At 47.1% G+C, this 24,625-nt stretch overlaps 1 protein-coding gene across 1 annotated transcript; it reads left to right on the top strand.

The window, feature by feature from the left end:
• The first annotated feature begins 485 nt into the window (after nt 1-485).
• RAE1 (ribonucleic acid export 1) lies at nt 486-20,387 on the top strand. Its single transcript, XM_055305739.1, has 12 exons — nt 486-632; nt 2,927-3,023; nt 3,544-3,648; nt 5,691-5,783; nt 9,324-9,410; nt 10,392-10,478; nt 10,597-10,668; nt 11,813-11,920; nt 14,902-15,008; nt 15,090-15,165; nt 15,730-15,924; nt 19,261-20,387. Exons 2-12 carry the CDS (start codon nt 2,934-2,936, stop codon nt 19,345-19,347), a joined length of 1,107 nt encoding a protein of 368 aa, XP_055161714.1. The 5' UTR covers nt 486-632; nt 2,927-2,933; the 3' UTR covers nt 19,348-20,387.
• The last annotated feature ends 4,238 nt before the right edge of the window (nt 20,388-24,625 follow it).

Below are 24,625 nucleotides of genomic sequence, written 5' to 3'. Positions count from 1 at the left end.
CTCTCTCACTGTGTGCCTATCATAAATAAATAAAAATTAAAAAAAAAAAGATTTTATTTATTTATTCAAGAGAGAGACACACAGAGAGAGGCAGAGACACAGGCAGAGGGAGCAGCAGGCTCCATGCAGGGAGCCCGACGTGGGACTCGATCCCGGGTCTCCAGGATCACGCCCCGGGCTGAAGGCAGGCGCTAAACCGCTGAGCCGCTCAGGGGTCCGACTTTTAATTTTCTAGGGAAAATGTTAACGCCCCTCCATCAGCGGCGGCCGCGAATTCACCGAAAACGGCCGCTTGGCAACTCGGGGGGCGGACCCACCAACTTTCGGCCAATCCGCAACTTGCTGGCACGGGGACTCCTTCTCGGCGTCAAAGGCGCTTCTACGCATGTGCCGTCGCCTCGTGGGCGGGGGAAGCCTTTCCCTTCCTCCCCTGCCTTCCGGGCGGCGCCGGAAGTGGCTCCGGAGCGCCTGCGCAGTGGCTCCACGGTAATTGGGGCCGTTTCCTGCCCCGGCGTGGGGGTGCTCCGGCCCTCGCCCTCGCCCTCGCCTCCCCCCGCGGCCTCGCGGGCCCGCAGGCTCCCGAGCCTCTCCCGCTGCCCGCCGCCGGCGCCCGGCCGTGGCGTGACTCTCAGGTAGGCCCCGCGCTGCCTCCCTCCCCGCCGCCACGGCGCCTCCGAGGCCGGGCCCCCGGCGGGGTGCGCGGGGCAGCGAGCTGCATTGCTGGCCCGCGGGACGGGCCCTGGGGCCCCCTCGGGCCCGACCCCGTCGTCCTCTTGGGGAAACCGAGGCGCCCGGAGGGTCCGGCCGGTGGCAGCGCCTGTCGCCTCCGCCCGACCCCTTCGCACGCCTGCTGATGGAGCCCAGCCCCCGGCTCCTCGGAGACGCCGTCCTGGGCCTGCTGCGGAGGGGCGTCGTCCCCTCGGCCCCGCCCGCGCTGCCCGCTGCCCGCGCCCCGTCGCGCGTCGCTCTGAAACCAGGGGCCCCTGGTCTGCCCGCCCCTAAGCGAGTGTTAGCTGCCGGCCGCCGGCCCGGCCCGGCCCCGTCCTGTGGTCGGAGCTGGAGGAGGAGGTCGGGGGCACGCAGCACCGGGCCGCGACGGTGCCACGCAGGAGGCGGGGGCGGTTTCGCGCCAGGTCGGGTATGTTGGAGCAGGAAGGCAGGGGAGCCTCTGAGGGCTGACCCTTTTGAACAAGGTAGGTCTCACGGCTTCGTAGGCGTGCGGCCTCCCTGCTGCCGACCGCCCTCTGAAAGCGGGCCTAAGCGCGCCTTTTGACAAGTCTGGGAGACTGAAGGCAGTTGTGGGAACATCAGGACAGTGCGTGAAAACAAGACGTTTCCATTGCCCCACCCCCACCCCCACCCCCATCCCACACCCCGCAAAGGGTCTCAGGATCTGAACATTCAGGCTGAGACAGCTGGAGGCTTGGGGGAGGGCGAGTCCTCCCAGGCTGAAGGAACAGGTAGTAGGAATGCTGCAGGGCAGGGCTGGGCTTGCTGTGGTCACAGGCGGACCGGGTGCCCCCAGAGCCCGGGAGCCCGGGAGCCCGGGAGCCCGGGAGGCTGGGAGGCAGCGAGGCAGCGAGGCGCGCAGGCCTGGAGGGTGGTTCCGGGTGCACCTGTGTGCCCTGAGCTCCGCACAGCGTGTGGTCCACGGAGGCTGACACCTGAGTGACCCGCGCTCCCTCCCTCGGTTCATCCCACACGGCACAAATGTTCTCTTCCGATTTGATAGCTGAAGAGGGGGAAGGAAGGGAAGGATGCATTTTCAGGCATCCCGTGTGCGACCTCACTTGCTTTCCGTGATTCTGAGAAGTGGGTGTTAGTGACTCTGTTTTTGTGGACGAGAGAATCGAGGCTCAGTAACCACCCCAGAGCCACATAGCTAGCTCCTAGACTCCGACTGCAGAAGCCTGGTTATTCCTCTCCCCGGTCATGCAGGCGACTGGTGTTGCACGTGCACCCCCAGCATCGGAGGCACAGGTCGGTCGCATGCACCCTTCCTCTCGCAAAGTTGCTTTCCGGGATATTAATGTGACCAGAACATCTGCACTCGTTTTCTCCATGAAGTTGGGAATCCCAAACGCCTTTCCAGAATCCCTAGCGATTTCCCCATTCTCTGTTGTCCAGAACATGGTAGCAGACCTTTTGGTACTCAATTAGACCAAAGTGGGTTATTTTTTTAAAAAAACTCCTACAGAGAAATTGCTGAATCTTTGCCAGGACTGGTTGCTTTTCTTAGTAGCTTCATGCAGAGATGTTGACCTAAACCAGAGTGTAGAAATTGATAAGAAGAAAGTAAGCTCTCACTGAGTGCTGACCTGGAAGAATGGGGCGTTCTGCCAGTCTACTATCGTATTCCTGGCGCTAAATAAGCTCAGTGTCTGAGACTATGTAAGAAATGGGTGAATTTATTTTCTAGCTGGTGACTGAAAAGTACTTTACTATAGTGTATCAGTTTATTTATTATTATTATTTAATATTTTATTTCTTTATTCACGAGAGACACAGAGAGAAAGGTAGAGGGAGAAGCAGGCTCCATGCAAGGAGCCCGACGTGGGACTCGATCCCAGGTCTCCAGGATCACATCCTGGACTGAAGGCGGTGCCAAACCGCTGAGCCACCAGGGCTGCCCAATGTATCGGTTTATTAACCGTGACAGATGTAAGACGGAAATAAGGAAGCTGGATGTGGGGTTTATGGGAACTCTGTCTTTACAGTTTTCTATAAATCAAAAACTAAAGTATAAAGTTTATTTTTAAAAAGCGCTTGCTTGTTGCTTATTTCGATCTCTTTAGAAGAAAGAAATCTGGCATCAAGTCATTTTTAGACTCTTATTACCCGTTTGTGACTTAATTAGCTTTATATTAGCTCTCAGTGATACCACTTACTGAAGGACCTGTCCTTAACATTTTCCATTATTTTTTAGGGCCAAAATGAGTCTGTTTGGAACAACTTCGGGTTTTGGAACTAGTGGGACCAGCATGTTTGGCAGCACAAGCACAGATAACCACAACCCTATGAAGGTACCACATGAAGTTTCACGGGACTCGTAAATTACACGCCAGGGTTTCTCATAGTTAGAGATACCCAGATAGCTTGGGAGCTTTCTTTGGGGCAAAAGCACAGAAACTGTGTGTCCCCTGCACTAGTGTCCTGTGCTCCCAGACTTTCTTCATACTTAAGTCACCGAGGTCCTTATTAAAATTGTGGGTTCCCAGGGCCCAGCCCACAACCTTTGAATTAGAATCTCCATCGGGGTAGGGGGCAGGCAGTGACTGATTGAGAACTTGGGGCGAGAGTGAACCGGTGGGCTGTCAGGTAGGAAACATCATTGTGGGCATTTGAGAGTGCTGCTTCAGGTCCCCACAGAGCTAGCCCTTCCACTAGCTTCTTTATCACTCGTTTTTTGGATCAAAGCAAGAGAGGCCCAGTTCACTTAGTTCTTAGCACAGGGAAAGTCCACCATGAGTGCTCATTGAGAAATAAGACAATTTTGAGTGAAATTGATGATGCATACATTGTAACATTGATTTTCCTCCCTAGGATATTGAAGTAACATCCTCTCCCGATGACAGCATTGGTTGTCTATCTTTTAGCCCACCAACCTTGCCTGGGAACTTTCTTATTGCAGGATCATGGGCTAATGATGTAAGTGCTCCTTACATGTGTGTTCTAGAAGTCTTATCTTTGTAAGGGTAAGGTTAGCTTTCCATTTGACTCCATTCTTTGCCAAGTGAGTGAAGCAGAGATAAAGCTTGTTCATGGCCTTTTTAAAGAACTCAGTAAGAGGGTATCACCCTTCTGAGTCAGTTGTTACACTGCTATTACAGTGGTATTTGCTAAAAAAGCGTAATCATATACATCACTCAAAAATTCCTCCTGTAAAAAAAATAATAAATAAATAAAAAAATTCCTCCTGTAGTTCAGTAACTTGACATGGATTTCCAAATCAAATATAGCGTCATTGAAAATGACTGTTATCTATGCTGGTAGACATGAACTTCTAAGTATCCTGAAAATGTTCTTAAGGCACATGTTAAACTTTTTTCAACTTCAGGTGTAGCGCAGATCCTGCATAGACATTACACTTAACCTCTTGTGTACAAAAAGAAAGACGAGGTCCTAGCGCACAAAAGATCAAAACTCTGCTAGAAAAATAAGCAAAGGATGTGAAGAGGCACCTCACTATAGGAGCACAGGTGGCCCAGTAGTGTGAACTTGAACCATTCAGCCAGTGTCATAAGCAGATAATTTCAAACTTACATGATGGACTCTATCAGTATTAACAAAATGAAAAGTTTCAAAGAATGACATTTGGTTCCAGCAAAGAAAAGCTGAGACCTTACATGGATTGCTGGTAGATATGTAAATTGGTACAGCTCTTCTGAAGGCTAATGGGCAATAGTTATCAGAAGTCCTTAAGTTTAAACTCTGCACCTCAGTGGTTCCACTTTGGGGCTCGAGGATCTCAAGTAATGGACTTAACCTGCATAACTGAATTAGCCTCTCAGTAGCTAAAGTGCTGTGAATGTACTGTCCTCTCCACCTTCCGAGGCAGGATGTGAAGCTTAGGGAAGTAGAATAACTGGCCCAGGTCCCACATCTAAGGGAGTGGCAAAGCCTGGATGCTGACCCACCCAGTAGGACCCAGAACCTATACTTATAGCTACTATCTGATATTGCCTCATTTTTAAAAGTTTTCATGCTAGTGGAAGTTTTGAAAATCGTAATATCTAATAATATACATTATGGTATGTTTGTGTGCTGGAATACCACATTAGAAGTTTTGGAAAAGATTTTTTTACAGGGGCATTGGAGGGTTGAGAAAAGAACAGTAGGGGGAGGAAGGCAGTCATGGTTGAGCAGGTTTGTTTTTTACATGTAGTTTCTGGAACGACTTCACGTGATTAACTGCTAAAAAATGTTAGAAGAATGTTTAATGGTAGTTAATGCAAAGAAGAAATATTTCAGTTAAAAGAGTGAAGGTATTCTATAATCTAGCTTTTTGAAGAAAGTATGTGTGCCTGGGAACAGTGAAGGCACAACAAACTATTAACGTCTGTGGTGGGATTAGGTGGTGTGTTTTTCTTGTCATATTTACAAAGTCTCTAAGTAAAATGCATTACATTTATAATCAGGAAAAAAATGATGTAAAAACAGTATTCAGAGATGAAAGCTAAGTTTCCCCTTTGGTCTTGATTCTCTGAATGGTAATGGATGACATTCTACTTTAAAAAATAAATCTCATAAATTGATAAAAAATTTATCTGCAGTTTTAGGTGTAAGCAAAAGAATTTGTATATTTTGATGGCTTAGGGATAGGAACATAGCGACTTGAGTATACTTTTTTTTTTTTTTTTTGAGATTTATTTATGTATTTTGGAGAGGGAACACGAGTGGTAGACACAGAGGGGGAGAGAGAGTCTCAAGCCAACTCCAAGATGAACATAGAGCCCAACCCGGGGCTGGATCCCATGAACCTGAGATCACAACCTGAGCTGAAACCATGAGGCTCCTTAACCAACTGAGCTGCCCAGGAGCCCTTGACTGCTTTATTCTTAAAGTTAGAGAATTAGGTTGATAGGAGAAGTTCGTGTATATTTAAGTTGTACTCCATTAGTTACTGGTATTCAATGCATGTAATATGTCATGAGTTGCTGTGTTTGCATTAATTTGTCACATTACTGTAGGTTCGCTGCTGGGAAGTTCAGGATAGTGGACAGACTATTCCAAAAGCCCAGCAGATGCACACGGGGCCTGTGTTAGATGTCTGCTGGAGTGATGTAAGTTTCATCTTATTTTTCATATTTTCTGCTACGTGAGATCATGTGTTATCCAGAGTATTTATATATTTCTACTTTAATATAACTTGAAACACAGAAACCATGTACACATATACATTGTTGGAATTCTAAGTTTCTGTCAATATAATCATTGATTGATGTTCCTAATGTAGTCATTGACCATTAGCTTTAGTTTATTTGAAAGTTTTTCTTGCATAAAAAGTTCCGTTATTTTATTGACATATTACCTTAAGCAAACAATTTCTGGAAGCCCTTCCTACCCTGAAATTCATACCATGAATTTCATCTTAAAATTAGAAATTTAGTATCCCAGAAAATAAATCCTAGAGAAAAAAAGAATCCTTTTCTATCCTTAGACATTCGAAATCTTTTGGGTTTTTGGAATTCTCTTTTTCCTCCCAAATCCTGAGTATCAGTAATATAAGCAGATATGTTACAAGTGTATTTGGCTCTGAGCTTTTGTGGTTGACTGGAGAGAATTTAACGAAGGGACTTTTCACAAATTGCCAAACTATTCTTCTTTTATGTTGTCATTTTTAAATTACACTGTACATTTATGTGATCTTAATTTGTGACTAAAAATGATTCTATTTATAAATATTTTGAGATGGTTTAGGAGTCAGAGTTGCTCCCATTTTCACATTAGCTGTGATAGGTTTCTCTGAGCATTTTTGTCATCTGAAAAAAGTTTTCTTGACATACCTGAATGGGTTATTATGAGGCTAATAATAGATCTGAAAACAGTTTGAAAAGGGATGCATGTATTGCAGATACAACTTATTTATTATTTATTTATTTATTTATATTATTTATTTATTTATTTTAAAAGATTTTATTTATTTATTCATGAGAGACACAGAGAGAGACGGGGAAGCAGGCTCCACTCAGGGAGCCCAACGTGGGATTCGATCCCGGGTCTCCAGGATCAGGCCCTGGGCTGAATGCAGCGCTCAACCACCGAGCCACCTGGGCTGCCCACAACTTTTTTTTTTTTTTTGTTTGTTTTTTGTTTTGTTTTGTTTCACAACTTATTTTTTTTTTAAATATTTTATTTATTTATTCATGAGAGACACAGAGAGATAGAGAGGCAGAGACACAGGCAGAGGGAGAAGCAGGCTCCATGCAGGGAGCCTGACGTGGGACTCGATCCTAGGTCTCCAGGAACATGCCGTGGGCTGAAGGCAGCGCTAAACCGCTGGGCCACCCAGGCCGCCCTCACAACTTATTTTTAATTTACATGTGGAAAAGTAGCAACTTGAGTAGGTTGAAGATATTCCTGATTTATTTTGCCTGTCTTTTTTAAGGATTGGGTAACGGATCAGAATGTAGTTTCTTATAAAGTAGGGTGAGAAGTGGAATTAATTGATACAGGAATTCTGCTGCCCAGATGTTACTGAGTGGCTGTTGGCATTTATAAAAACTAAGACAGCCTATTTTATAAAAACGAAGACAGCCTATTTCCTTTTTCCAAGTTGTGCATCATCTAGTGGAGGAATCGAACGCAGCAATGAGGAGTTCTAACATAGTGAGCCAAGTCCTGAGAGGGGAAGGATGTCCTGGTGCTGGGTTGTAGGGGACACAGAAAGCAACTATAAATTTTAGGGGGGGTGCAATGAATGCCACACTGAAGAGACGAGCTGAATCTTAAATGAACCAGGTGCCCTCAACTTTTTGAGCATAGTGTCATCTAGTTCGGGCCTACGTTCAAATTTGGGCTCTGCCTCTTCAGCATTTTGACTTTGGCAGGTTACTTAATCTGTTTCCTCGTTTGTAAAATGAAAGTAATAATAATTACAACAGATAAATAATTATCAGGCTCTGCTAGTATGGGGATAGAGTGGAAAGCGAAGTAGCCATGAAACTCCTGGTCTCTTAGGACAGACATCTAGAATTGCAGATAGTAGAACTTGGTGGCAGCTAGACTACATCTAAGTAAAATAACTAGCTTGGGGTTAGTTGACAGACTTTCCTGAGGGAACATAGTGAATGGCTGAGTCTAGGCCCAGACCCAGACTTTCCTGGTCCAGGGCCCATGTGCTTGACAGCCTCCCATCAGAGGCTTACAGGAAGGGAAATGGACTAATGGACTAATGTGGGAGGTGGGAAGAGTGTTCGGGAGAGGAAGCTACACATTTAATAGCATAGAAGCGAGAAGGGGCCAGGGTTCCCTTTGAGGCATAAACTAAACTTGGTGAAGATGAATTCTTCAGCCCTGTAAGGACATGGTTTGCTGTGTGGCCATAGCAGGGTGGAGAGCACTTGCAAATACTCTTTCTCGGCCCTGGCCTTTTTGTAGATTAGCCTCCATATCTCTTTGCCCACTGGGATCTGGCATACTGCTGCTCCATAGTGCTGGTTACAGCTGGTAGGATGTGCATTTTATAATGAGATTCTGGGAGGCCAGTGTGTCACTCAGTCTCAGGGTAGCCCACTGCATACATTGGTCACTTCTAAGGATTTATGGAGTTTTCCTTATAACTTCACTGATAAAGAAGCAGGTTTTATCTTTTCTTTCAGTTAGAGAAATAGTGACTTTTCATAGGAAGAGATTTTTGCTGGAGAAGGATGGCAGTAAATCTTTGAGCTTTGGAACCAGAGATGAGTTAATCTAGTCAGCAGAGTATGGCCCATTGCCTATTTTTATAAATAAAGTTTTATTGGCACAGCTACACTCATTCATTTACATAATGTGTATGGCTGTTTTCAATCCATTGTGACAAGGAGTTGCAGCAGAGACCTATAAAGACTAAAATATTCACTAAATAAATCACCCTAACGACTGGTCTACACTTTCCATTTAATATTTTCTCTTTCTGAAAATTGTCTCGTGCTTCTTTAGATTTGATCTAATTTATGAGTTCTATATTTGAATATTTTTAAAACCACTACACAGTGATTGCTAATTTGTTAAGCTGTCCTATAGTTTTCATAGGGCCAATGATTATTGAAAATTAGTGTAGTTTTATGGTGTGCATTTCAGAATGCTATTAGATATAGAGCTGAACAAATGTATAATGATTATAGATGCATATGTGCGTATGCAGAGAAAATGATGCACTGAATGTCACATATCAGTTACCATTGATGATTCTAGGTAAAGGTTGATGGTGGTTTATTGTTTTATTCTTGCAACTTTTGTGAAGGCTTGAAATTAACCAGAACAAGAAATTAATGTGTTAGTATGCCTGGTACTACATATAGGTGCAGGATTTTCAGACTATTCCTAGAAGGTACTCAGTGGTCCATGAGAAAGGAGCAGGTCCGGAGCAGGAGACTTCATTTTCCTGTATAACTTCATGAGTTATTTGAATATTTTTAAATCCTGTTGATAAGATATCTCTTAGAAAAATAAATCCGTAATAAAAGAGCTCAAAATGTGTTTTATATATGACAGCAGAGTTTATATTTATAATACACTAGCCTGTAAATAATTAGAAAAATAAAAATTGCAAAACAAAACCTGCCTCAATATGATCAACTTGTTTTTTAGAATAGCCAATTTTCTCTATTTTCTTTTAGGATGGGAGCAAAGTATTTACAGCATCATGTGATAAAACTGCCAAAATGTGGGACCTCAATAGTAATCAAGCGATACAGATTGCACAGGTAATAAACACTCTGTACAGAAAAGCTGGTCCTGGGGTTGTGATTTTCAAATTCTAATTCTGTAGTATAGAAAAAATGTAGTTGACTCTACCAACTCAGTTAGACTTGAGTATTTCAGAAGCCACTTTAGCATCAAAGTAACACCAGGGTAATAACCATTCTCATTCCTACTGGCATTCCACAGTTGGTCTGTCATGGATCTTCCTTGTGTGCATAGATAAGAATGGGCGTCCTAAGGAGTTTGTGATGTTAAAACCTATAAAAGATGTTACAAGTGGGCCTCAACAGTCATGTGTTTGACATTCGGACACCCATGTGTGGCTTGCCATTTACCAACTGCTTGTAGACACTTGTTCATTCAGTTGAGTATTTAGTGAATGCCTGCTATATGCCAGGCACTGCCAGTAGGGTAGAGACACAACCGTGGTAAAAGCGACACTTCCTATGCCTGTGGGGCTTTCACTCTGTTCAGGAACAGCAGGCATGTGAGGACTGCTAGGGGAGAAGTAACGAAGCTCAGAGAACCAAGAACCAGAGGGTCTGACCTGGTTGAGAGGGCATTGGTCAGAAAGGTACTTTCTGAACCAACTTTCAGAAAGGCATTGCCTGCTCACAGTATGTGTGACTGTGTGCCAGAATCATCTCTTTGATCTCTTCCTTTGTATCTCCTTAGTAAATAAAAAAAAAAAAAAAAAAAAAAAAACTGGTAGAGTTCCCTACTAATTATTTCTGAATAACTTCCTAAGGAGGGGCTTATTTTTACTCTCATTATGGGTAAAATAAAATTAATGTTTGTCAGGATGGAAAATAGATATATGTTCTTAGGTTAAATTGAATGTTATGGTCATTGGGAAGGGCTTGGATATCTTTTGGTGTTTGGTATGACCTCAATTTTTAAATTGGTGCTTTCTCTTTGAGTTTCCAGAACTGAGCACATAGTTAAATTTCTCTTGATCTGTTTTGATTTTATCTTCTTGTAAGCATGATGCTCCTGTTAAAACCATACATTGGATCAAAGCACCAAACTACAGCTGTGTGATGACCGGGAGTTGGGATAAGACTTTGAAGGTATGGTATACCAGTGAAGGGACTGTACGGCCTGACCAGGCATGACATTTATTCTTACACTGTTTAGACCATAGCTCTGAATGGTCACTTACTGGCTTTTTGTTGTTGTTGTTTTTAGTTTTGGGATACACGATCATCAAATCCTATGATGGTTTTGCAGCTCCCTGAAAGATGTTACTGTGCCGACGTGGTGAGGAATTTCTAACTTAACATATATCCTTTTAAGAGAAATAACAAATTTCTTACCTTCTGACATCTTTCAATTAGAGGGTAATTTAAAAACTCCTCTAACTTTAGTAATAAACACACAAGGTTTGCTTCAGTCATCTTAAATCAGATTTCTATGCTGCATTTGTCTCCAGATTATTAAATAGTGGTTGTCAAGTTTGTCGTTTGAACATGTGCAGGCAGCCACATGCCATCGCTATATATCATTTATTGGAGGCCATAGGAAAGTGGACAATAACTTTGTGGTGTGGTACTAGATCTTTGGGGGCTGTCTGTGAGTAGAAGAGAAATTGAAGAACTTTCTCTGTCCATTTGGCTAAAAGTCTTGAAGTTTTGTGCTAGCAGTTAGTAATTCCACTTTTAGGAATTTATTATGAGAAAAATAAAGACATGGATGGTCTTCGTTGTGTATAATGTGATGAAAGCTTTGATGTGGCCTGATGAGCTAACAAGACCAGTGAGGTTAAATGAACCCGGTGGTAGGTTCATTTCTGCGCATATTGGACAGTAACTGCTAGTATTCTTGGAAAACACACCTTGAGTGAAGGATATAAATTATTATTATTTTTTAAAGATTCTATTTATTCATGAGAGAAAAGAGAGAGGGAGGCAGAGACACAGGGAGAAGCAGGCTCCATGCAGGGAGCCCGACATGGGACTCGATCCTGAGACTCCAGGATCACACCCTGGGCTGAAGGTGGTGCTAAACCTTTGAGCCACCTGGGCTGCCCCTGAATTATATGGGAACATACATCATACATATGCATGCATGATGCTCAGAGAAACCCCAGAGGAAAACATAGCATGATAATAACAGCTGTTAGCATTTGAAAGAGTGTTGGAAGTGATTTCATGTCTTCTTTCTCAGTATATTTTAAAAATAATCCTATAGTTTTGAAAAAATGGTGTTTTAAAAATGGATGTTCTACTTTCAAATAATTTTTTCTCTAGATTTTCATGAAACATATAGTGGTTATCATTGGATTTCTAAACTTAAAAAAATTCAGACTTATTTTTGTGAGGCTAAAAACATGGATCCAGTATTTTGGTATACGAAACCACGTTCCTTCATGTTAGGCGTGTTTCTGCTTCCCTCCATTCCCTAGATCTACCCTATGGCCGTGGTGGCAACTGCAGAGAGAGGACTGATTGTCTACCAATTAGAGAATCAACCTTCTGAATTCAGGAGGATAGAGTCTCCGCTGAAACATCAGGTGAGTCCCCAGTCAGATTAGGAAGCATGTACCTCACATGTGTCACATGCCATTCAGTCCCCATGTGTGGAATATAGTTGTACTTCGAAATGCCTAGAAGTATTTTCAAGGGGATAAATTTAAGGATACAAGCACACATATTTTATGGGAAGATACTGTCCATCCCTGGAGGAGCCCGACTTCTCTGTCCTTTCTAAATGTGCCGCTGGATAGCTGGACGCTTCCACGTACAGTTGCGTGCCTCCGTGGATGGGCTCCATCTGGGGTCCTGGCGCCTGTCCTCAGCTCTGCCTTCACCAGGCCCACACAGCACCAGGCTTTTCCCTTCAGGCTCCCACTCACCACAGACTCCTAGATTTTCTTCACTCTCATAACTCCTAGGCTCTCCTCCTCTAACCTTTGTCTCAGCAGATCAGATCAGCTCCTGGTCGGAGAACATAGAAACCAGTGGTGGGGAACTTCTTGTCCTCTTTCTAGGGAATGTGTCCACACCTTCCTCTGTCTTTCTCCCGCCAGTTAGGTGAGGCCTGTGCTCTGTGGAGGCGGCTTCTGTGGTGGGACTCCATGGAACTCCTCCTCCATGGAGTGTCTGGACACTCACACCCCTCTTTTGGCATGACTAGTACTGACGTGTGTTCCAGTCTCATTCATCCTAGGAGACAAAACAATCTCTTTTGCCCCGTGTCCTCTGGCACCACCTGGACCCCTTTTCCTTTGCCGTTAAGCATCTCACACAAGCTTTCTTGGTTTCCTTACCTCCCACTCATTTCTCACCCAACTCCGTTGACACTTCTACCCACATTACACCACTGAAACTGGTTTTGGCTTGGCCACCGACGGCTTCCTTATCCATAATTGCAGTGGATGCTGACCAGTCCTCATCTCAGAGAGCATTCACTGCTATTCTTACATGTTCTTACATACCCCGGCCGTTGCCCCCCGGCTTCTCCACATGCTACTTCGTCTTCCCTGCTCATTCTTACTGCATGTTGGGGTTCCCCAGGCTTCTCCTCTAGGCCACTGCCTTCTCTACTAAAACAACCCTCATCTCTGTCTTCACTGTCACTTAGGTATACTTCGTGGGCTGGGGACTCGGATCCCCAACCAGCCTTGCCTCTGGGATCCCTACAGGGACACCCACAATCTGAAAGCTCCTTTGCCTATCTCGCAGCGTCTCAGCCCAACAATATCTCACACCAAACCCGGGACCACTTTCTACACATCTTTAGATGTTGCCTCTATTCAGGCTTTTCTGTGCCTGTTTTCCCCAAAACTGTGTGTGTGTGTGTGTCTTAAAGATGTATGTGTATGTGTTTTATGCATTTTTGTCTCATGTTGCCCACTAGAATGTCAACTCAGAGCAGAGATTTCTCTTTGTTTGTTGCTGTCTCATCCCCAGCTTCTAGAGCCAGGTCTTCTACAGATGTTTGCTGAGTGAACAAATGATCTTAACCTGCTCCTGCCTACCACCCTCAGCCACCGCCTCCCTCTGTGCTCTGCATCTTGTGAGATGGGACCTCCACCTGCCCTTGTCTAAGCTGGAAATCTAGAAGTCATCCTCAGTCTGCTCCCCTTTTCTCCTCTCACTGATCTCCAGGCTCCCTTCTATCCTGCAGGTGTTTTGGAATCTATTCTTTTCACTCCTTCCCTCCCACACGTCTAATCCAGATCTCCTTGTGTGACCGTTAAGAGCTTAGATCTTGGCTCTCCTTTGATCCAGTCCTTTGATCATGGGTCAGGGGCTCTTTCTTATAACAGCACATCTGACTTTGTACACTTCTGCTTAAAAACCCAGCTCTGACTCATTTCCTTTTGGATAAATCCTGAACTCCTTGACAAAACCTAGTCTGACTGGCTTCATTTCCTGCCACTTGTGCCAGGCACCTTGGCCTTTCATTTGCTGGGGCATGCCATCAGCCTTTGCTTAGGGCCATTGTGTGGTTGTATTCTTGTAAATGGTGCCCCCCAGAGGTGTGCAGTTCCTGGTCTCTGTGCTGAGCAGGGGAGGCACAGTCATCATTCCTGCTGATTTACAGACTTTTGCCTCTTTTCAGTAACTTTTTTCCACTCACAAAAGTAATGGGCTTGTTATTCAAGAAAAGGCAAATGGTACAGAACTAGAACTAGTATATACTTTTCCATTTACTGAGGAAATTTGTGTGCTGTAGTAAGTGTCATAATAACAGATTGCTCTTATCTTCATTTTCTGTGGCTTCGCCCCCAGGCTCAAGTCCTGCCCCCATGCCTTCTGAACTCACGGAATATAAAACAACAGTTTGGTAGGGTTGGCGGTTCTCTGGGGTAGATGAGATTGTCATGACTGGAAGAAGGAAGTGAGGACCCAGGCCCTGACCTCTGCTCCTCTGCACCTGGAGGCTGGGTCATAGGCTCTTTTGTGGGATCTTTGTGGAATCCAGGAGACCCTCCTTTGGGTCTCCAGACCCTGTGTTAGATCAAGTGCAGTGTGTTGCTCCTGCATGGTATGGTCACAGTTTAGAAAGTGTTGGCCATGTCCACTGTCCCATGTGACCTTGTGATATTTGGGCAGATGGTATTTCCCTTCTCCATTTGGAGAAGCAGAGGCACAGAAACATTGGGTGATTTGCTGCAGGGTGCCCGCCTGGTTAGTGTAGGACTGTGGATCAAAGTGACGGGGCCAGCACCAGAATAAGAACTGATGGGATCCAGAGGGGCGCGTGTGCTGCTGGAGTGATGGCAGGCCCTTCCAGTGGCAGAGGAGGAGCAGCACCAGACACCAGCACATGGTCTACAGTGTGTTCATAAAGTCGTGTGGCTGAATAAAAGTAGTTTCTCAAAAGGTAGAAAATAATGCCTACTGGAGGACTAGAAATAATTTACTATGTTTGTATGTTTCTGGTTCTTCTGAAACCCAGAAACGAGGTGGACATTATTTACCTTCACTTAGTTATGAAGTCTTGTATTTTGCATAATAACAGTATTTTTTTTCTTTCAAACTGCAGCATCGATGCGTGGCGATTTTTAAAGACAAACAGAACAAGCCGACTGGTTTTGCCCTGGGAAGCATCGAGGGGAGGGTGGCTATTCACTACATCAACCCTCCCAATCCGTAAGTGGGCTTGATTCGCTTGCACATTTTCACTTGAGACTTTTTCAGAAAGGGAAACTTAGTTGAGCCTTTGCATTTCAGTGCCAAAGATAACTTTACCTTCAAATGTCACCGCTCGAACGGAACCAATACCTCAGCTCCTCAGGACATCTACGCGGTAGGTTAAAGAAACTTTAATCTTGAGAACGCCTCTAGAAACTAGACTTGGAGGTGGGTGGCTGACTCATTACAGGGCCGGGAAAGGTCATCCGTGTTGTTGTGCATGTTCACGGGCAGAGATCACTGGCTTCTGCTCTGGGTCCCCCTTGTCTGTTTTTGTGACACGTTGACTGCTGCTGCCGAGGGCAAACTTAGGGCTCTCTCAGAGGCCTTCCACCTCCTGAGTGCTGCCAGACAGTTCATACACTTAGCTAAAACTGTGAAATTGCTGATTGCTGGGAAAAGGAAAAAGGCCCTTTCCTGATGTCCCCTCCTTGCCGTCACTGGCTGCATACTTGTTAACTTCTGCTGACTTGTGTTCATAACGAGACGCAGTTCAGTTCTGGGCGGGCAGTTGATTCTGGAAGCGAGGCTAGCGTCTCCAGTCGGGGGGCAGTCAGCTCTCATGAATTTACTGTGCGTACGTGTTTTTTCCTGATGAAGCAGGAGGCATGTATTGGTAAATACCTGATGTCTCCTCCCTCATCCGCCACCCCTCATTGTGCGTTGTTAATCCTTGCAGGTAAATGGGATCGCGTTCCATCCTGTCCATGGCACCCTTGCAACTGTGGGATCTGATGGTAGATTCAGCTTTTGGGACAAAGATGCCAGAACAAAACTAAAAACTTCAGAACAGTTAGATCAACCCATATCAGCTTGCTGCTTCAATCACAATGGAAACATATTTGCCTATGCTTCCAGCTACGACTGGTCCAAGGTGAGAATTACCAGGCCTGCTGTGGGCGCGCCAAGGCAGCAGTGCCAGGCCCTGGGAATCAGAAGGCCTGGGCTTGACTTGTGACTCTTCTCTGGACTTGCTGGTGACCCTGGAAGGTCACCATCACGTCACTTCACAGGGAAATAGCCAGCCTTCCTCACAAGGTGTGGGGACTCAGTGACGTCATATCCCTGGAGCCTTTCCCTTGGAACCTGTTCTTGGGGGAAGGTCTGGTCATTGTGAGCGCAGAAGCAGAAGTGACCTAGAGGGTGCCACTCAGGGAGGGTGTAAGTCCTTCAGGGGCGGTTGCCAGAGAGCGAGGGGGCATGGCAGGGCTCCTGGAGGGGCGGCAGGGCCAGGGCATGGGGCTTTCGCTGGAGGCATTGCTTTTTTGTTTGTTTATTGTCTGGGGAGGGAAGTTGGCTTCCCGGGTTCTGGCTGTGTTGTTGAGGTGTCCCAGCGTGGCGGTAAGGAGAACAGACTCGGGGCCTGGGGCTCCAGGCTGCTGGCCAGTGGTCATGTCTCTCGGCCAGCCTGCGTGTTTGCTTCTCAGCTGCTGCTGCTGGTTCTTCTGGATTGTTTTGTTTTTCTCATGCCACCCCCCCGCCCCCGCCCCCGAACACCCCTCCACAGCAACCTTCCAGACTTTCCCTGCTCTGTCGTTGCTGCCCAGGTTCCTGACTGGGGAGGCCCCTGGCTTCACCCGGAAAGGCTTTGACCAGGCAATCACTTCCCCTTTCACCTGCCCTGGCCTGTCTCCTTCCTCTTGCCTCCCAGCCCAGACGTGCCCGAGACACCCTCACGCCCCTCTGTCCTCTTCTCCTGCAAGCACCTTCTCTTCCTGCCCACCAGCTCCTTGCTCTCCGTCTGTAAGCACACGCTCAGGCCTTTGACCGTGCCAAAGCCAGCTGGGAAACCTTGTTTTCCTCGACTGATGAATGCATCGGTAGGGTTCGCACCCACTAGCTCCTGCTCCCTTGGCTGCATCCTGGGTGCCACCCTTCCCCTCAGCTCTAGCCTGACTGCTTCTCCTTAGGCTTCTCCCAGGGCAAACCAGTGACCCTTCAGTCTCTAACGTGGTACCTGAGCTCGCCCTCCGCTTCTCTTCCAGTGGCCCAGTCCCGACAGGATGAATGCACGGTGTGCCCGGAGCACCTTAACTTACGAGATGAAAGCCGTGCTGACTCCCACGCATGCGTCCTTTGTCCTGCAGGCTCGCTGCCTCTCCTGGGTCCTTCCTTTGAGGCAATCACTGTCCGTTCACTTGGGGCAGAGGTCTTGGTGTCACCTTCGATCCTCTCTTTGTCAGAAGAGCTGGGCAGTCCCAATCTCTGATGGCTTTACCTGCAGCACCCTTGCCTGTTGGGCCGGTAGTTCTGAGGCCTCCCGGCCTCTGCACCTGGGCCTGCTCTCCGTGTGTGTGCTGATTTGGGTCGGGCAGCCACGCTGTGTTTTTCTTGAAGCAGCTTTACTGAGGTATCCTGGAAATGCAGCAGTTGTGCGGTTTTGACATCTGCATATACCTGTGAAACCATCACCACAGTCAAGATAACCTTGTTTTAAGATAACATTTTTATCTCCCCCCAGAAGTTTCCGTGTGTGTTGCTCTGATCCTCCCCCCACACAGTCATTAGTCTGTTTTTTGTCATTATAGATGAGCTTGCATTTTCTAGAATTTTATGTAAAAAAAAGTCCTACACTACATACTCTTTTTTTTGCCTGGCATCTTCACCTTGAGTAAGGATCCTGGGGTTCACCCCTGGTGTTGAGTGTGTCCCTCATCTGTTCCTTTCTGCTGCTGCCGAGCAGTCTGTGGTACAGGTGTGCCACGTGTTTATCCATCTACCTGTGGAAGCCACGCACTCAGTTTTGCAAAGTGTGCACTTTTCCGGTTTTGTCTGGCTGGGGCTGGAGCCAGGCTGTGGCCTGGGGCCTTGGTTTCTCCACTGGCTTCCCCTTGTCCACATGCTCCTCCAGTGGTTGCCTCGGGCTACACCTGCCTCTGTGTCACACTCAGGCTGCAATGTGTTGTAAGCATTGAAAAATCGGTAGTAAATGAAAGAAGTGAGAATGCTCACTGCTGTGAATGCTATTCCAGGTGAGTTCATCTGAACAATTAATGTCAGCTTACAGTAGGAGTTCAAGTTATAATCTTTTTTTAATATTTATTTGAGATAGTGCATGAGAGAGAGAGAGCATGAGCAAGGGAGGGGGGTGGATAGAAGCAGGACTTCCCCCCCCCCCCCCCGCCACACACACACACACACTGAGCAGGGAGCCCAGTGGAGGCTCGATCCCAGGACCCTGAGATCATGACCTGAGTGAGCTGAAGGCAGATGCTTAACCCACTGAGCCATCCAGGTGCCCCTTAAATTATAATCTTTTTAACTTAAAAAGAGTTGCTTTGGGAATTTCACACTGTTCTTAAAGACTGTTAATCTCTAGGATGAAATCGTGATCACATAAGGTGAATATCGTGAGCTTGTTGCCCAAATGTGACTGCCCAGAACAGCTGCATTTTGTATATTATGATGAGAACTTGTGGTCTCCATTGGGCTAAACTTCTAGAACTGTCTCGGCATATCTGTCAAAGGATGAGCAGACCCACGGCTGTGGTACAGGAGGCAGAGTGCAGCCAGCGGCCGTTCCCCTCTCCCTGTTCCAGGTCTTCTGACCACCTGAGGTGCCCACTCCTCTGCCTTGCCTGTCACCCCGCTCCTCTGTCCTCTCACCGTTAATGCCACTAATAACTTCCGTGGCTGCTGTTCTTTTCCCTGGGGGATAATGTTCAGAGGCCTCAGTCCCCTTCATGGTCCTTAATTTTCAGGCCTCCTAGAGTTGCACAGCTCCCCTCCCCTCACCATGAGAGCAAACACTGACCACCGCATGGACTTCCATTTCTCTCTGGGTCTGTGTGGGGCGGCTCATCCTGGACCTTGCCATCATCCCTGGGAAGTCCTAGGGCAGATGTGTCCCTCAAGTCTGGGCCACTGCTCCGCTGCCCTCGCTGGCGGCCTTGCTCCTGTGGGCGGCCACCGTGGCCTTGAAGTGGCAGTGGGTAACAGTCTTAGCACTGAAAAATATGTAAAAGATCATCCCTCCTAGTGGAACACCGAAGGCCGATTTCCACTAAGTCCTCCTTAACCTTTCCTCTTAAAACCAAAGTTTAAACTTAACATTTGACTTTTCTTTCTCTCTCTCCCTAAACCTGTTTTGTTCCCCTGGAGACCTTCTGTTTCACGCACATAGTGCAGGACTTGGCATATACAAAGTGCCCACAAAATTGCTCAGTTTTGTTCTTTAATGATAAGATTGTTGTGTTTTTTCCCCCCTCAGGGACATGAGTTTTATAATCCCCAAAAGAAAAACTACATTTTCCTGCGTAATGCAGCTGAAGAGCTAAAACCCAGGAATAAGAAGTAGTGGCCAGAGACTTCTGGGTTGTCCAGAGTTGTTTTCTCTCCACTCTGCCTCGTCTTTGTACGGATCTGGGTCCCAGTGTTGGTAGGTTGTCAGCCCTGGACATGGATTTCAAGCCCTGGAGAAAACGACGTCTTGACCAGCAGTCAGGAGCCCAGACGGCCACAGTGACTGTCCGTCTCTCCATTCCACTGCCCGATACAGGTTGCTTCTGTAACTCCACAGGGACTGAAATCATAGAAGTTAGATTCCTGTGGGCGACTGCCAGGTATCTGCAGTGCTTCATTCAGCCACATACGTGTTAGAGAGCATTGGGCAACATTCTATGAACGCTGTACTGTATTTTGTAATAAAATATTTTGAAGATTCCCTACTAAGCTCCCTTTGTGTGTCTCTCCCCTGGCCTGCCTCATAAGCTCTGAAGTTGTCATCCTGTTGAGCAGTGTCACAGGTTGTCATTTGTGTTTAGGGCCCCTCAGTCTTGCCCCTTAGCAGAGAAGGAATCCTGAGCTGTGATTCCTTCTACTCTGTGGAGTGTCTAGCTGCAGCTTCACGCACAGGCAGGCAGAGTCTGAATGTGTGTTTCTCTTGCTTCCTTCATCTGTCTTTAACATCCCCAGTGGTTTTTGGCTCTGCGGGGCAGATCCTGGTGGTTGGAACGGGACCTGTCCCGTGCGCTCAAGGGCAGGCCTTTGTAGGCAAGCCCAGGTGGGTGATGTGTGGCTGGCAAGTTAGGACCTGAGCATCCCCGCATGAGAGGTGCTCTTAACTCCTGCCCCAGTACTAGTAATTTAAAAAATGTTTTCATCAGAATTCTTCACTGGTAAGTATCTGAAATGAAATTCAGTTTAACATTGGACTTTTGAGGCTCTTATTGTGTGTTTACCCATTTGTGATCCCAAATGCTGCTTTATACGTTACTGTTTGGGGCTGGTGTATAAACTAACTTGCTGAATTTGGAAATCTGGCTTTGATAATGCTGTAAAGTTGTGTTTGCCTACTCATGAAAAGCAATGAAAATAAAATTTTCTACTGGAAGAGATTGCCTGCACTCAGTGGTTTAAATTCTTTGGTAGAGCAGAAGTAACATCAGACCTGTTAACTCTTCAGCTCTGTTTGCATGAAAAAAATGTACTTTTTGAGAGAGAAAGGCAGGTGCACTGGGGAAAAAAAAGTGTGAATTTTCAAGTTAATTATTTACACCTCACTTTTCATGAGTCAGCCCTGTGCGAGTGGGAAGATAAAGCAAGTAGGACTGCTGTGCTGAGAGTCAAATTTGATTATCCCAGTAGCTGACTTTGTCGGTAGGTAGGCAAGATTCATGAGCATTGGTTTAGCCATAGTTTTGTAAATTCTCTTTACGAGCTGGTGATTGACAGTGGTTGCCAGTGACCTTGAAAGGAGTCTAATATTTTTATTTATTTTTTTAAAGATTTTATTTATTTATTCATGATAGTCACACAGAGAGAGACAGAGAGGCAGAGACACAGGCAGAGGGAGAAGCAGGCTTCCATGCAGGGAGCCTGACGTGGGATTCAACCCCGGGTCTCCAGGATCGCGCCCCGGGCCAAAGGCAGGCGCCAAACCGCTGCGCCACCCAGGGATCCCTGAAAGGAGTCTAAACCAAGAGCTTTATAGAGTGTTCTTTCCCAAGACCGGGCCTCACCACATTACGAAGGGGATAGGTAGTTTGTGTCATTGGCTAATTTAAAATACTTGCCAAAGTCCATTTTCCAAAGTTACAGGTTGGGGTCCCGGAAACCAGGAGCAAGGGAGCCCCTGCAACAGGGGGCCGGGGCTCACTTCTCACTCGCCCAGAACCCAGAGCATAAAAACCTGCGATGGGTTTGCTAGTGATGAGCCGGGAAATACTTGTTAAAAATCACTGAACTTCTTAAGATACCTGTTTACATGTTTCCTAAAGGGATCTGGAGTCTTTGAGGAGCCCCTCAAAGACTCTGCAGGTGCATCACCCCTGCAGGTGCCCATACCGTATGCTGCTGGCATCTTCTAGTTCAGAAAGATACAGACGTGATCCGGAGAGCTTGGATAAACAACAAGCCTCCGTGCCACGGGAGATTTGCACCCAGTTAGAACCAGAGGTAGAGGTCCCGCTTGCATGGAATGGGGGCCTGTAAGCCTCATGGAGAAGGCAGGTGGTCTTGTCCGCTAACGTTTTCTGATATTTTGTTGTGAGAATTCTCAAAAGTGTAGGGGAGTTGGAAGAGCTTCCCACTGAACACTACCACCCAGCTCCTAAAGTCGGCAGTTTGCTTTCACGTGACGTCTCCCAACTGGTTTCGCTAGGCCTCTGCCCCGCCGTGCCTGTGACACCACAGTCGGTCGTGACCGTGGACATGCCCCAGCGGCGAGAACTCGCGTGAAAGGAGTCAGGGGTCAAGGCAGGACTGTGCAGGGGGAAGCATATGCAGGAAGGCACAGCTCTGCTCCTGCCACGTTTGGGCAGACCTCACGGTGCTTGGTGTACGCACCTGCGAGCTTTCCCAGAGCCCTCTGCGGTCAGCGGGGCCTACTGAACCCTTCTCACCTAATCTGAGCGAGGGCCTGGCCGCAAGGTGCTGTGGGTGGGATGTAGTAGCACAGGGCGAGCGGCCAGCATGTCACGTACGTCCTCGCCCTTCCCGAGGAGCAGGAGTCTGGCGAGTGACCAGCTTCTCAGACACTTGGTCGTGTGTTACGGGGCTCGTAGCATGCAGCTTCCCAAACACATGCATCTGGTCTCCATTTCGACCGTGATTTCCTTATTTTTCTTTAAATCGATCGACTTCTTTTTTTAATCGATCAACTTTTTAAAAAGCGTGGTTGCCTCACAAAATGAGTCACTGCCGTAAATTTAAGGGAGGAAATTGCATATATGGAAAACTTATCTTTTGTCCAAAGTTAGAAAGTAACTGTAAACATTAACACACTGAAAATGAGGCAATAGAAACAAGCTCCTAAATAAAACAGCAGAAGTTAAAACTGTACCACCTAATTGGCATCTTCGAGGGACAAAATACCTCCCTGGAAAATTCTGCAAATGGGACCTTATCCCGTACGTTCACATACAGGAATCTCCCAGCCATTTTTGGAGTCACTTGGGAAGTCAGTTTTTTTCATTCAACCAAAACGTGATTTTCCCTTGAAGGCGGTGCTCCGTGAGAAATGAGCCAAACGGGATCCCTGGGTGGCGCAGCGGTTTGGCCCCTGCCTTTGGCCCAGGGCGCGATCCTGGAGACCCGGGATCGAATCCCACATCGGGCTCCCGGTGCATGGAGCCTGCTTCTCCCTCTGCCTGTGTCTCTGCCTCTCTCTCTCTCTGTGACTATCATAAATAAATAAAAAATTAAAAAAAAATTAAAAAAAAGAAATGAGCCAAATGCGTCAGGAACACAGAAGTTGGCATTTTCCAGATTATATCACAGTCCCTTCGATGGTTGTGACATGACCATGGGTTGTTGCTGCTTGTGTTATTTGTAATGGAAATGCAAGACCGCATTAAAATGTGTCTTCTGTACTGCACTACCTCACACGGAGTAATCGTGCTACCATTATGTGTGCGTGTGTGGATGTGTCTACACGTATCTATGTCATCGATGTTAATCACGTCCTGGACTGGGATTTTTCTCCGTTACCTCCTACGTAATCGAGGACAAGTAGCACTGCCATGAGTACCAGTCATAAGTGTTCCCTTGCATCTGCCCCCAAATGAGAGAGGGATACTGACTATTACAGGACATTTGAAATACCTGCATCACATTGTACGTACTTTATTCTGTTTGTTTTAAGATTTTATTTATTTATTCATGAGAGACACAGAGAGAGGGGCGGAGACACAGGCAGAGGGAGAAGCAGGCTCCCTGCGGGGATCCCAACGTGGGACTCGATCCCAGAACCCCAGGATCACGCCCTGGACCCAAGGCAGGCACTCAACCGCTGAGCCACCCAGGCGTCCCAACATTGTACGCACTTAAGAACATGGACTGCCTGCCTCCGAATCCCTGTTCTGGGGCCTTGAGCATGTGACTGGTACTTCTCAGCCCCAGGGACCTCATCTGTATAACGGAAGACATTAAAAACAGCATTCCCAGGACCCCTGGGATGCTCAGCAGTTGAGTGTCTGTCTGCCTTTGGCTCAGGGCATGATCCCAGGGTCCCGGGATCGAGTCCCACATTGAGCTCCCTGCAGGGAGCCTGCTTCTCCCTCTGCCTGTGTCTCTCATGAATAAATACATAAAATCTTAACACAGACACACACACACACACACACACACACACACACAACCAGCATTCCCAAAGGATTGGTGGGAGTATTCAGAGTTAAAGCCTGCAGAGTGCTTCCGTGGCTGGCCCATAGTAAGTGCTAGCTCTATGGCCTTGTGGTGACCTCACGCCTGTTGTGATAAAAACCCAAAAACAAAAACAAAAACCACCTCTCAAAACTACAGCCACATGGTTCTCCTGCCTCCTCCCACCTGGTGCTCGAGCTCTAGGCCATCAGGGTACCTGCACATGCCTCAGTGTGCAGGGTGTCCCGCCGCTGAGCGGTGCAACGCTGGCCGCCTCTGGGCCTCGACCCGGCCTCCGTCAAGGGAACAGGATGCTGTTCCAGCTCCTAGTGCTACTTCCAGGTGGGATGACATCCGTGGGAAGTGGCCAAGATGTCCCCAGACTGGGCTGTCCCCGGACCCCCCCCCCCCCCGGGGTCTGTAGGAGGCTTCCCGCAGCCCTGAGGCAGTTTCCAGGCCGCCAGCAGATGGCGCCCGCGCCCCCAGTGCCAGGCCCGGGACCGTGTTCTGGGTGCTACTCCGGGGACTCGCGCTTGTTCAGAGGAGTGGGGGCTCTCCACCTGGTGGTGTGACTAAGCTTGTAAGGTAGTCGGGATTATTCATCCTGCTGGAAGAATATCCTCTGACATTATACACTTTTATCTTTACGAGGATTGATGGCCTCCTTAGGAAATACTGAAGTCAAATCATTTTTTAGAGGTCAGGTTCCCGATTTTTGTACTTAAAATTTAATCCTCCCCCCCCACCCCCCACCCCGCAGTGTCCTTATGGGACACTGAAGTTTTGTTGCCCGTGGTGTGGGCAACTCTGAGTGCCCACTCACCCTCTGGCATTATCTCTGCCCTGCTTTGGGGAGGAAAGAGTAGGAAATGCAAATCTCCATCCCAGGTGGGTGCTGGTGGCCAACAGGGCCGCGTTAAGACTAATCTTAGTAACTCTGAATGCTCTAGACCTACGCGTGCTAGTCGGTGGGAAATCCATCCTGGCTGCAG

Source organism: Nyctereutes procyonoides, unplaced genomic scaffold (assembly GCF_905146905.1).
Source record: "Nyctereutes procyonoides isolate TBG_1078 unplaced genomic scaffold, NYPRO_anot_genome, whole genome shotgun sequence".
Lineage (NCBI taxonomy): Eukaryota > Metazoa > Chordata > Mammalia > Carnivora > Canidae > Nyctereutes > Nyctereutes procyonoides.
This window is presented reverse-complemented; position numbering and strand designations above follow the sequence as displayed.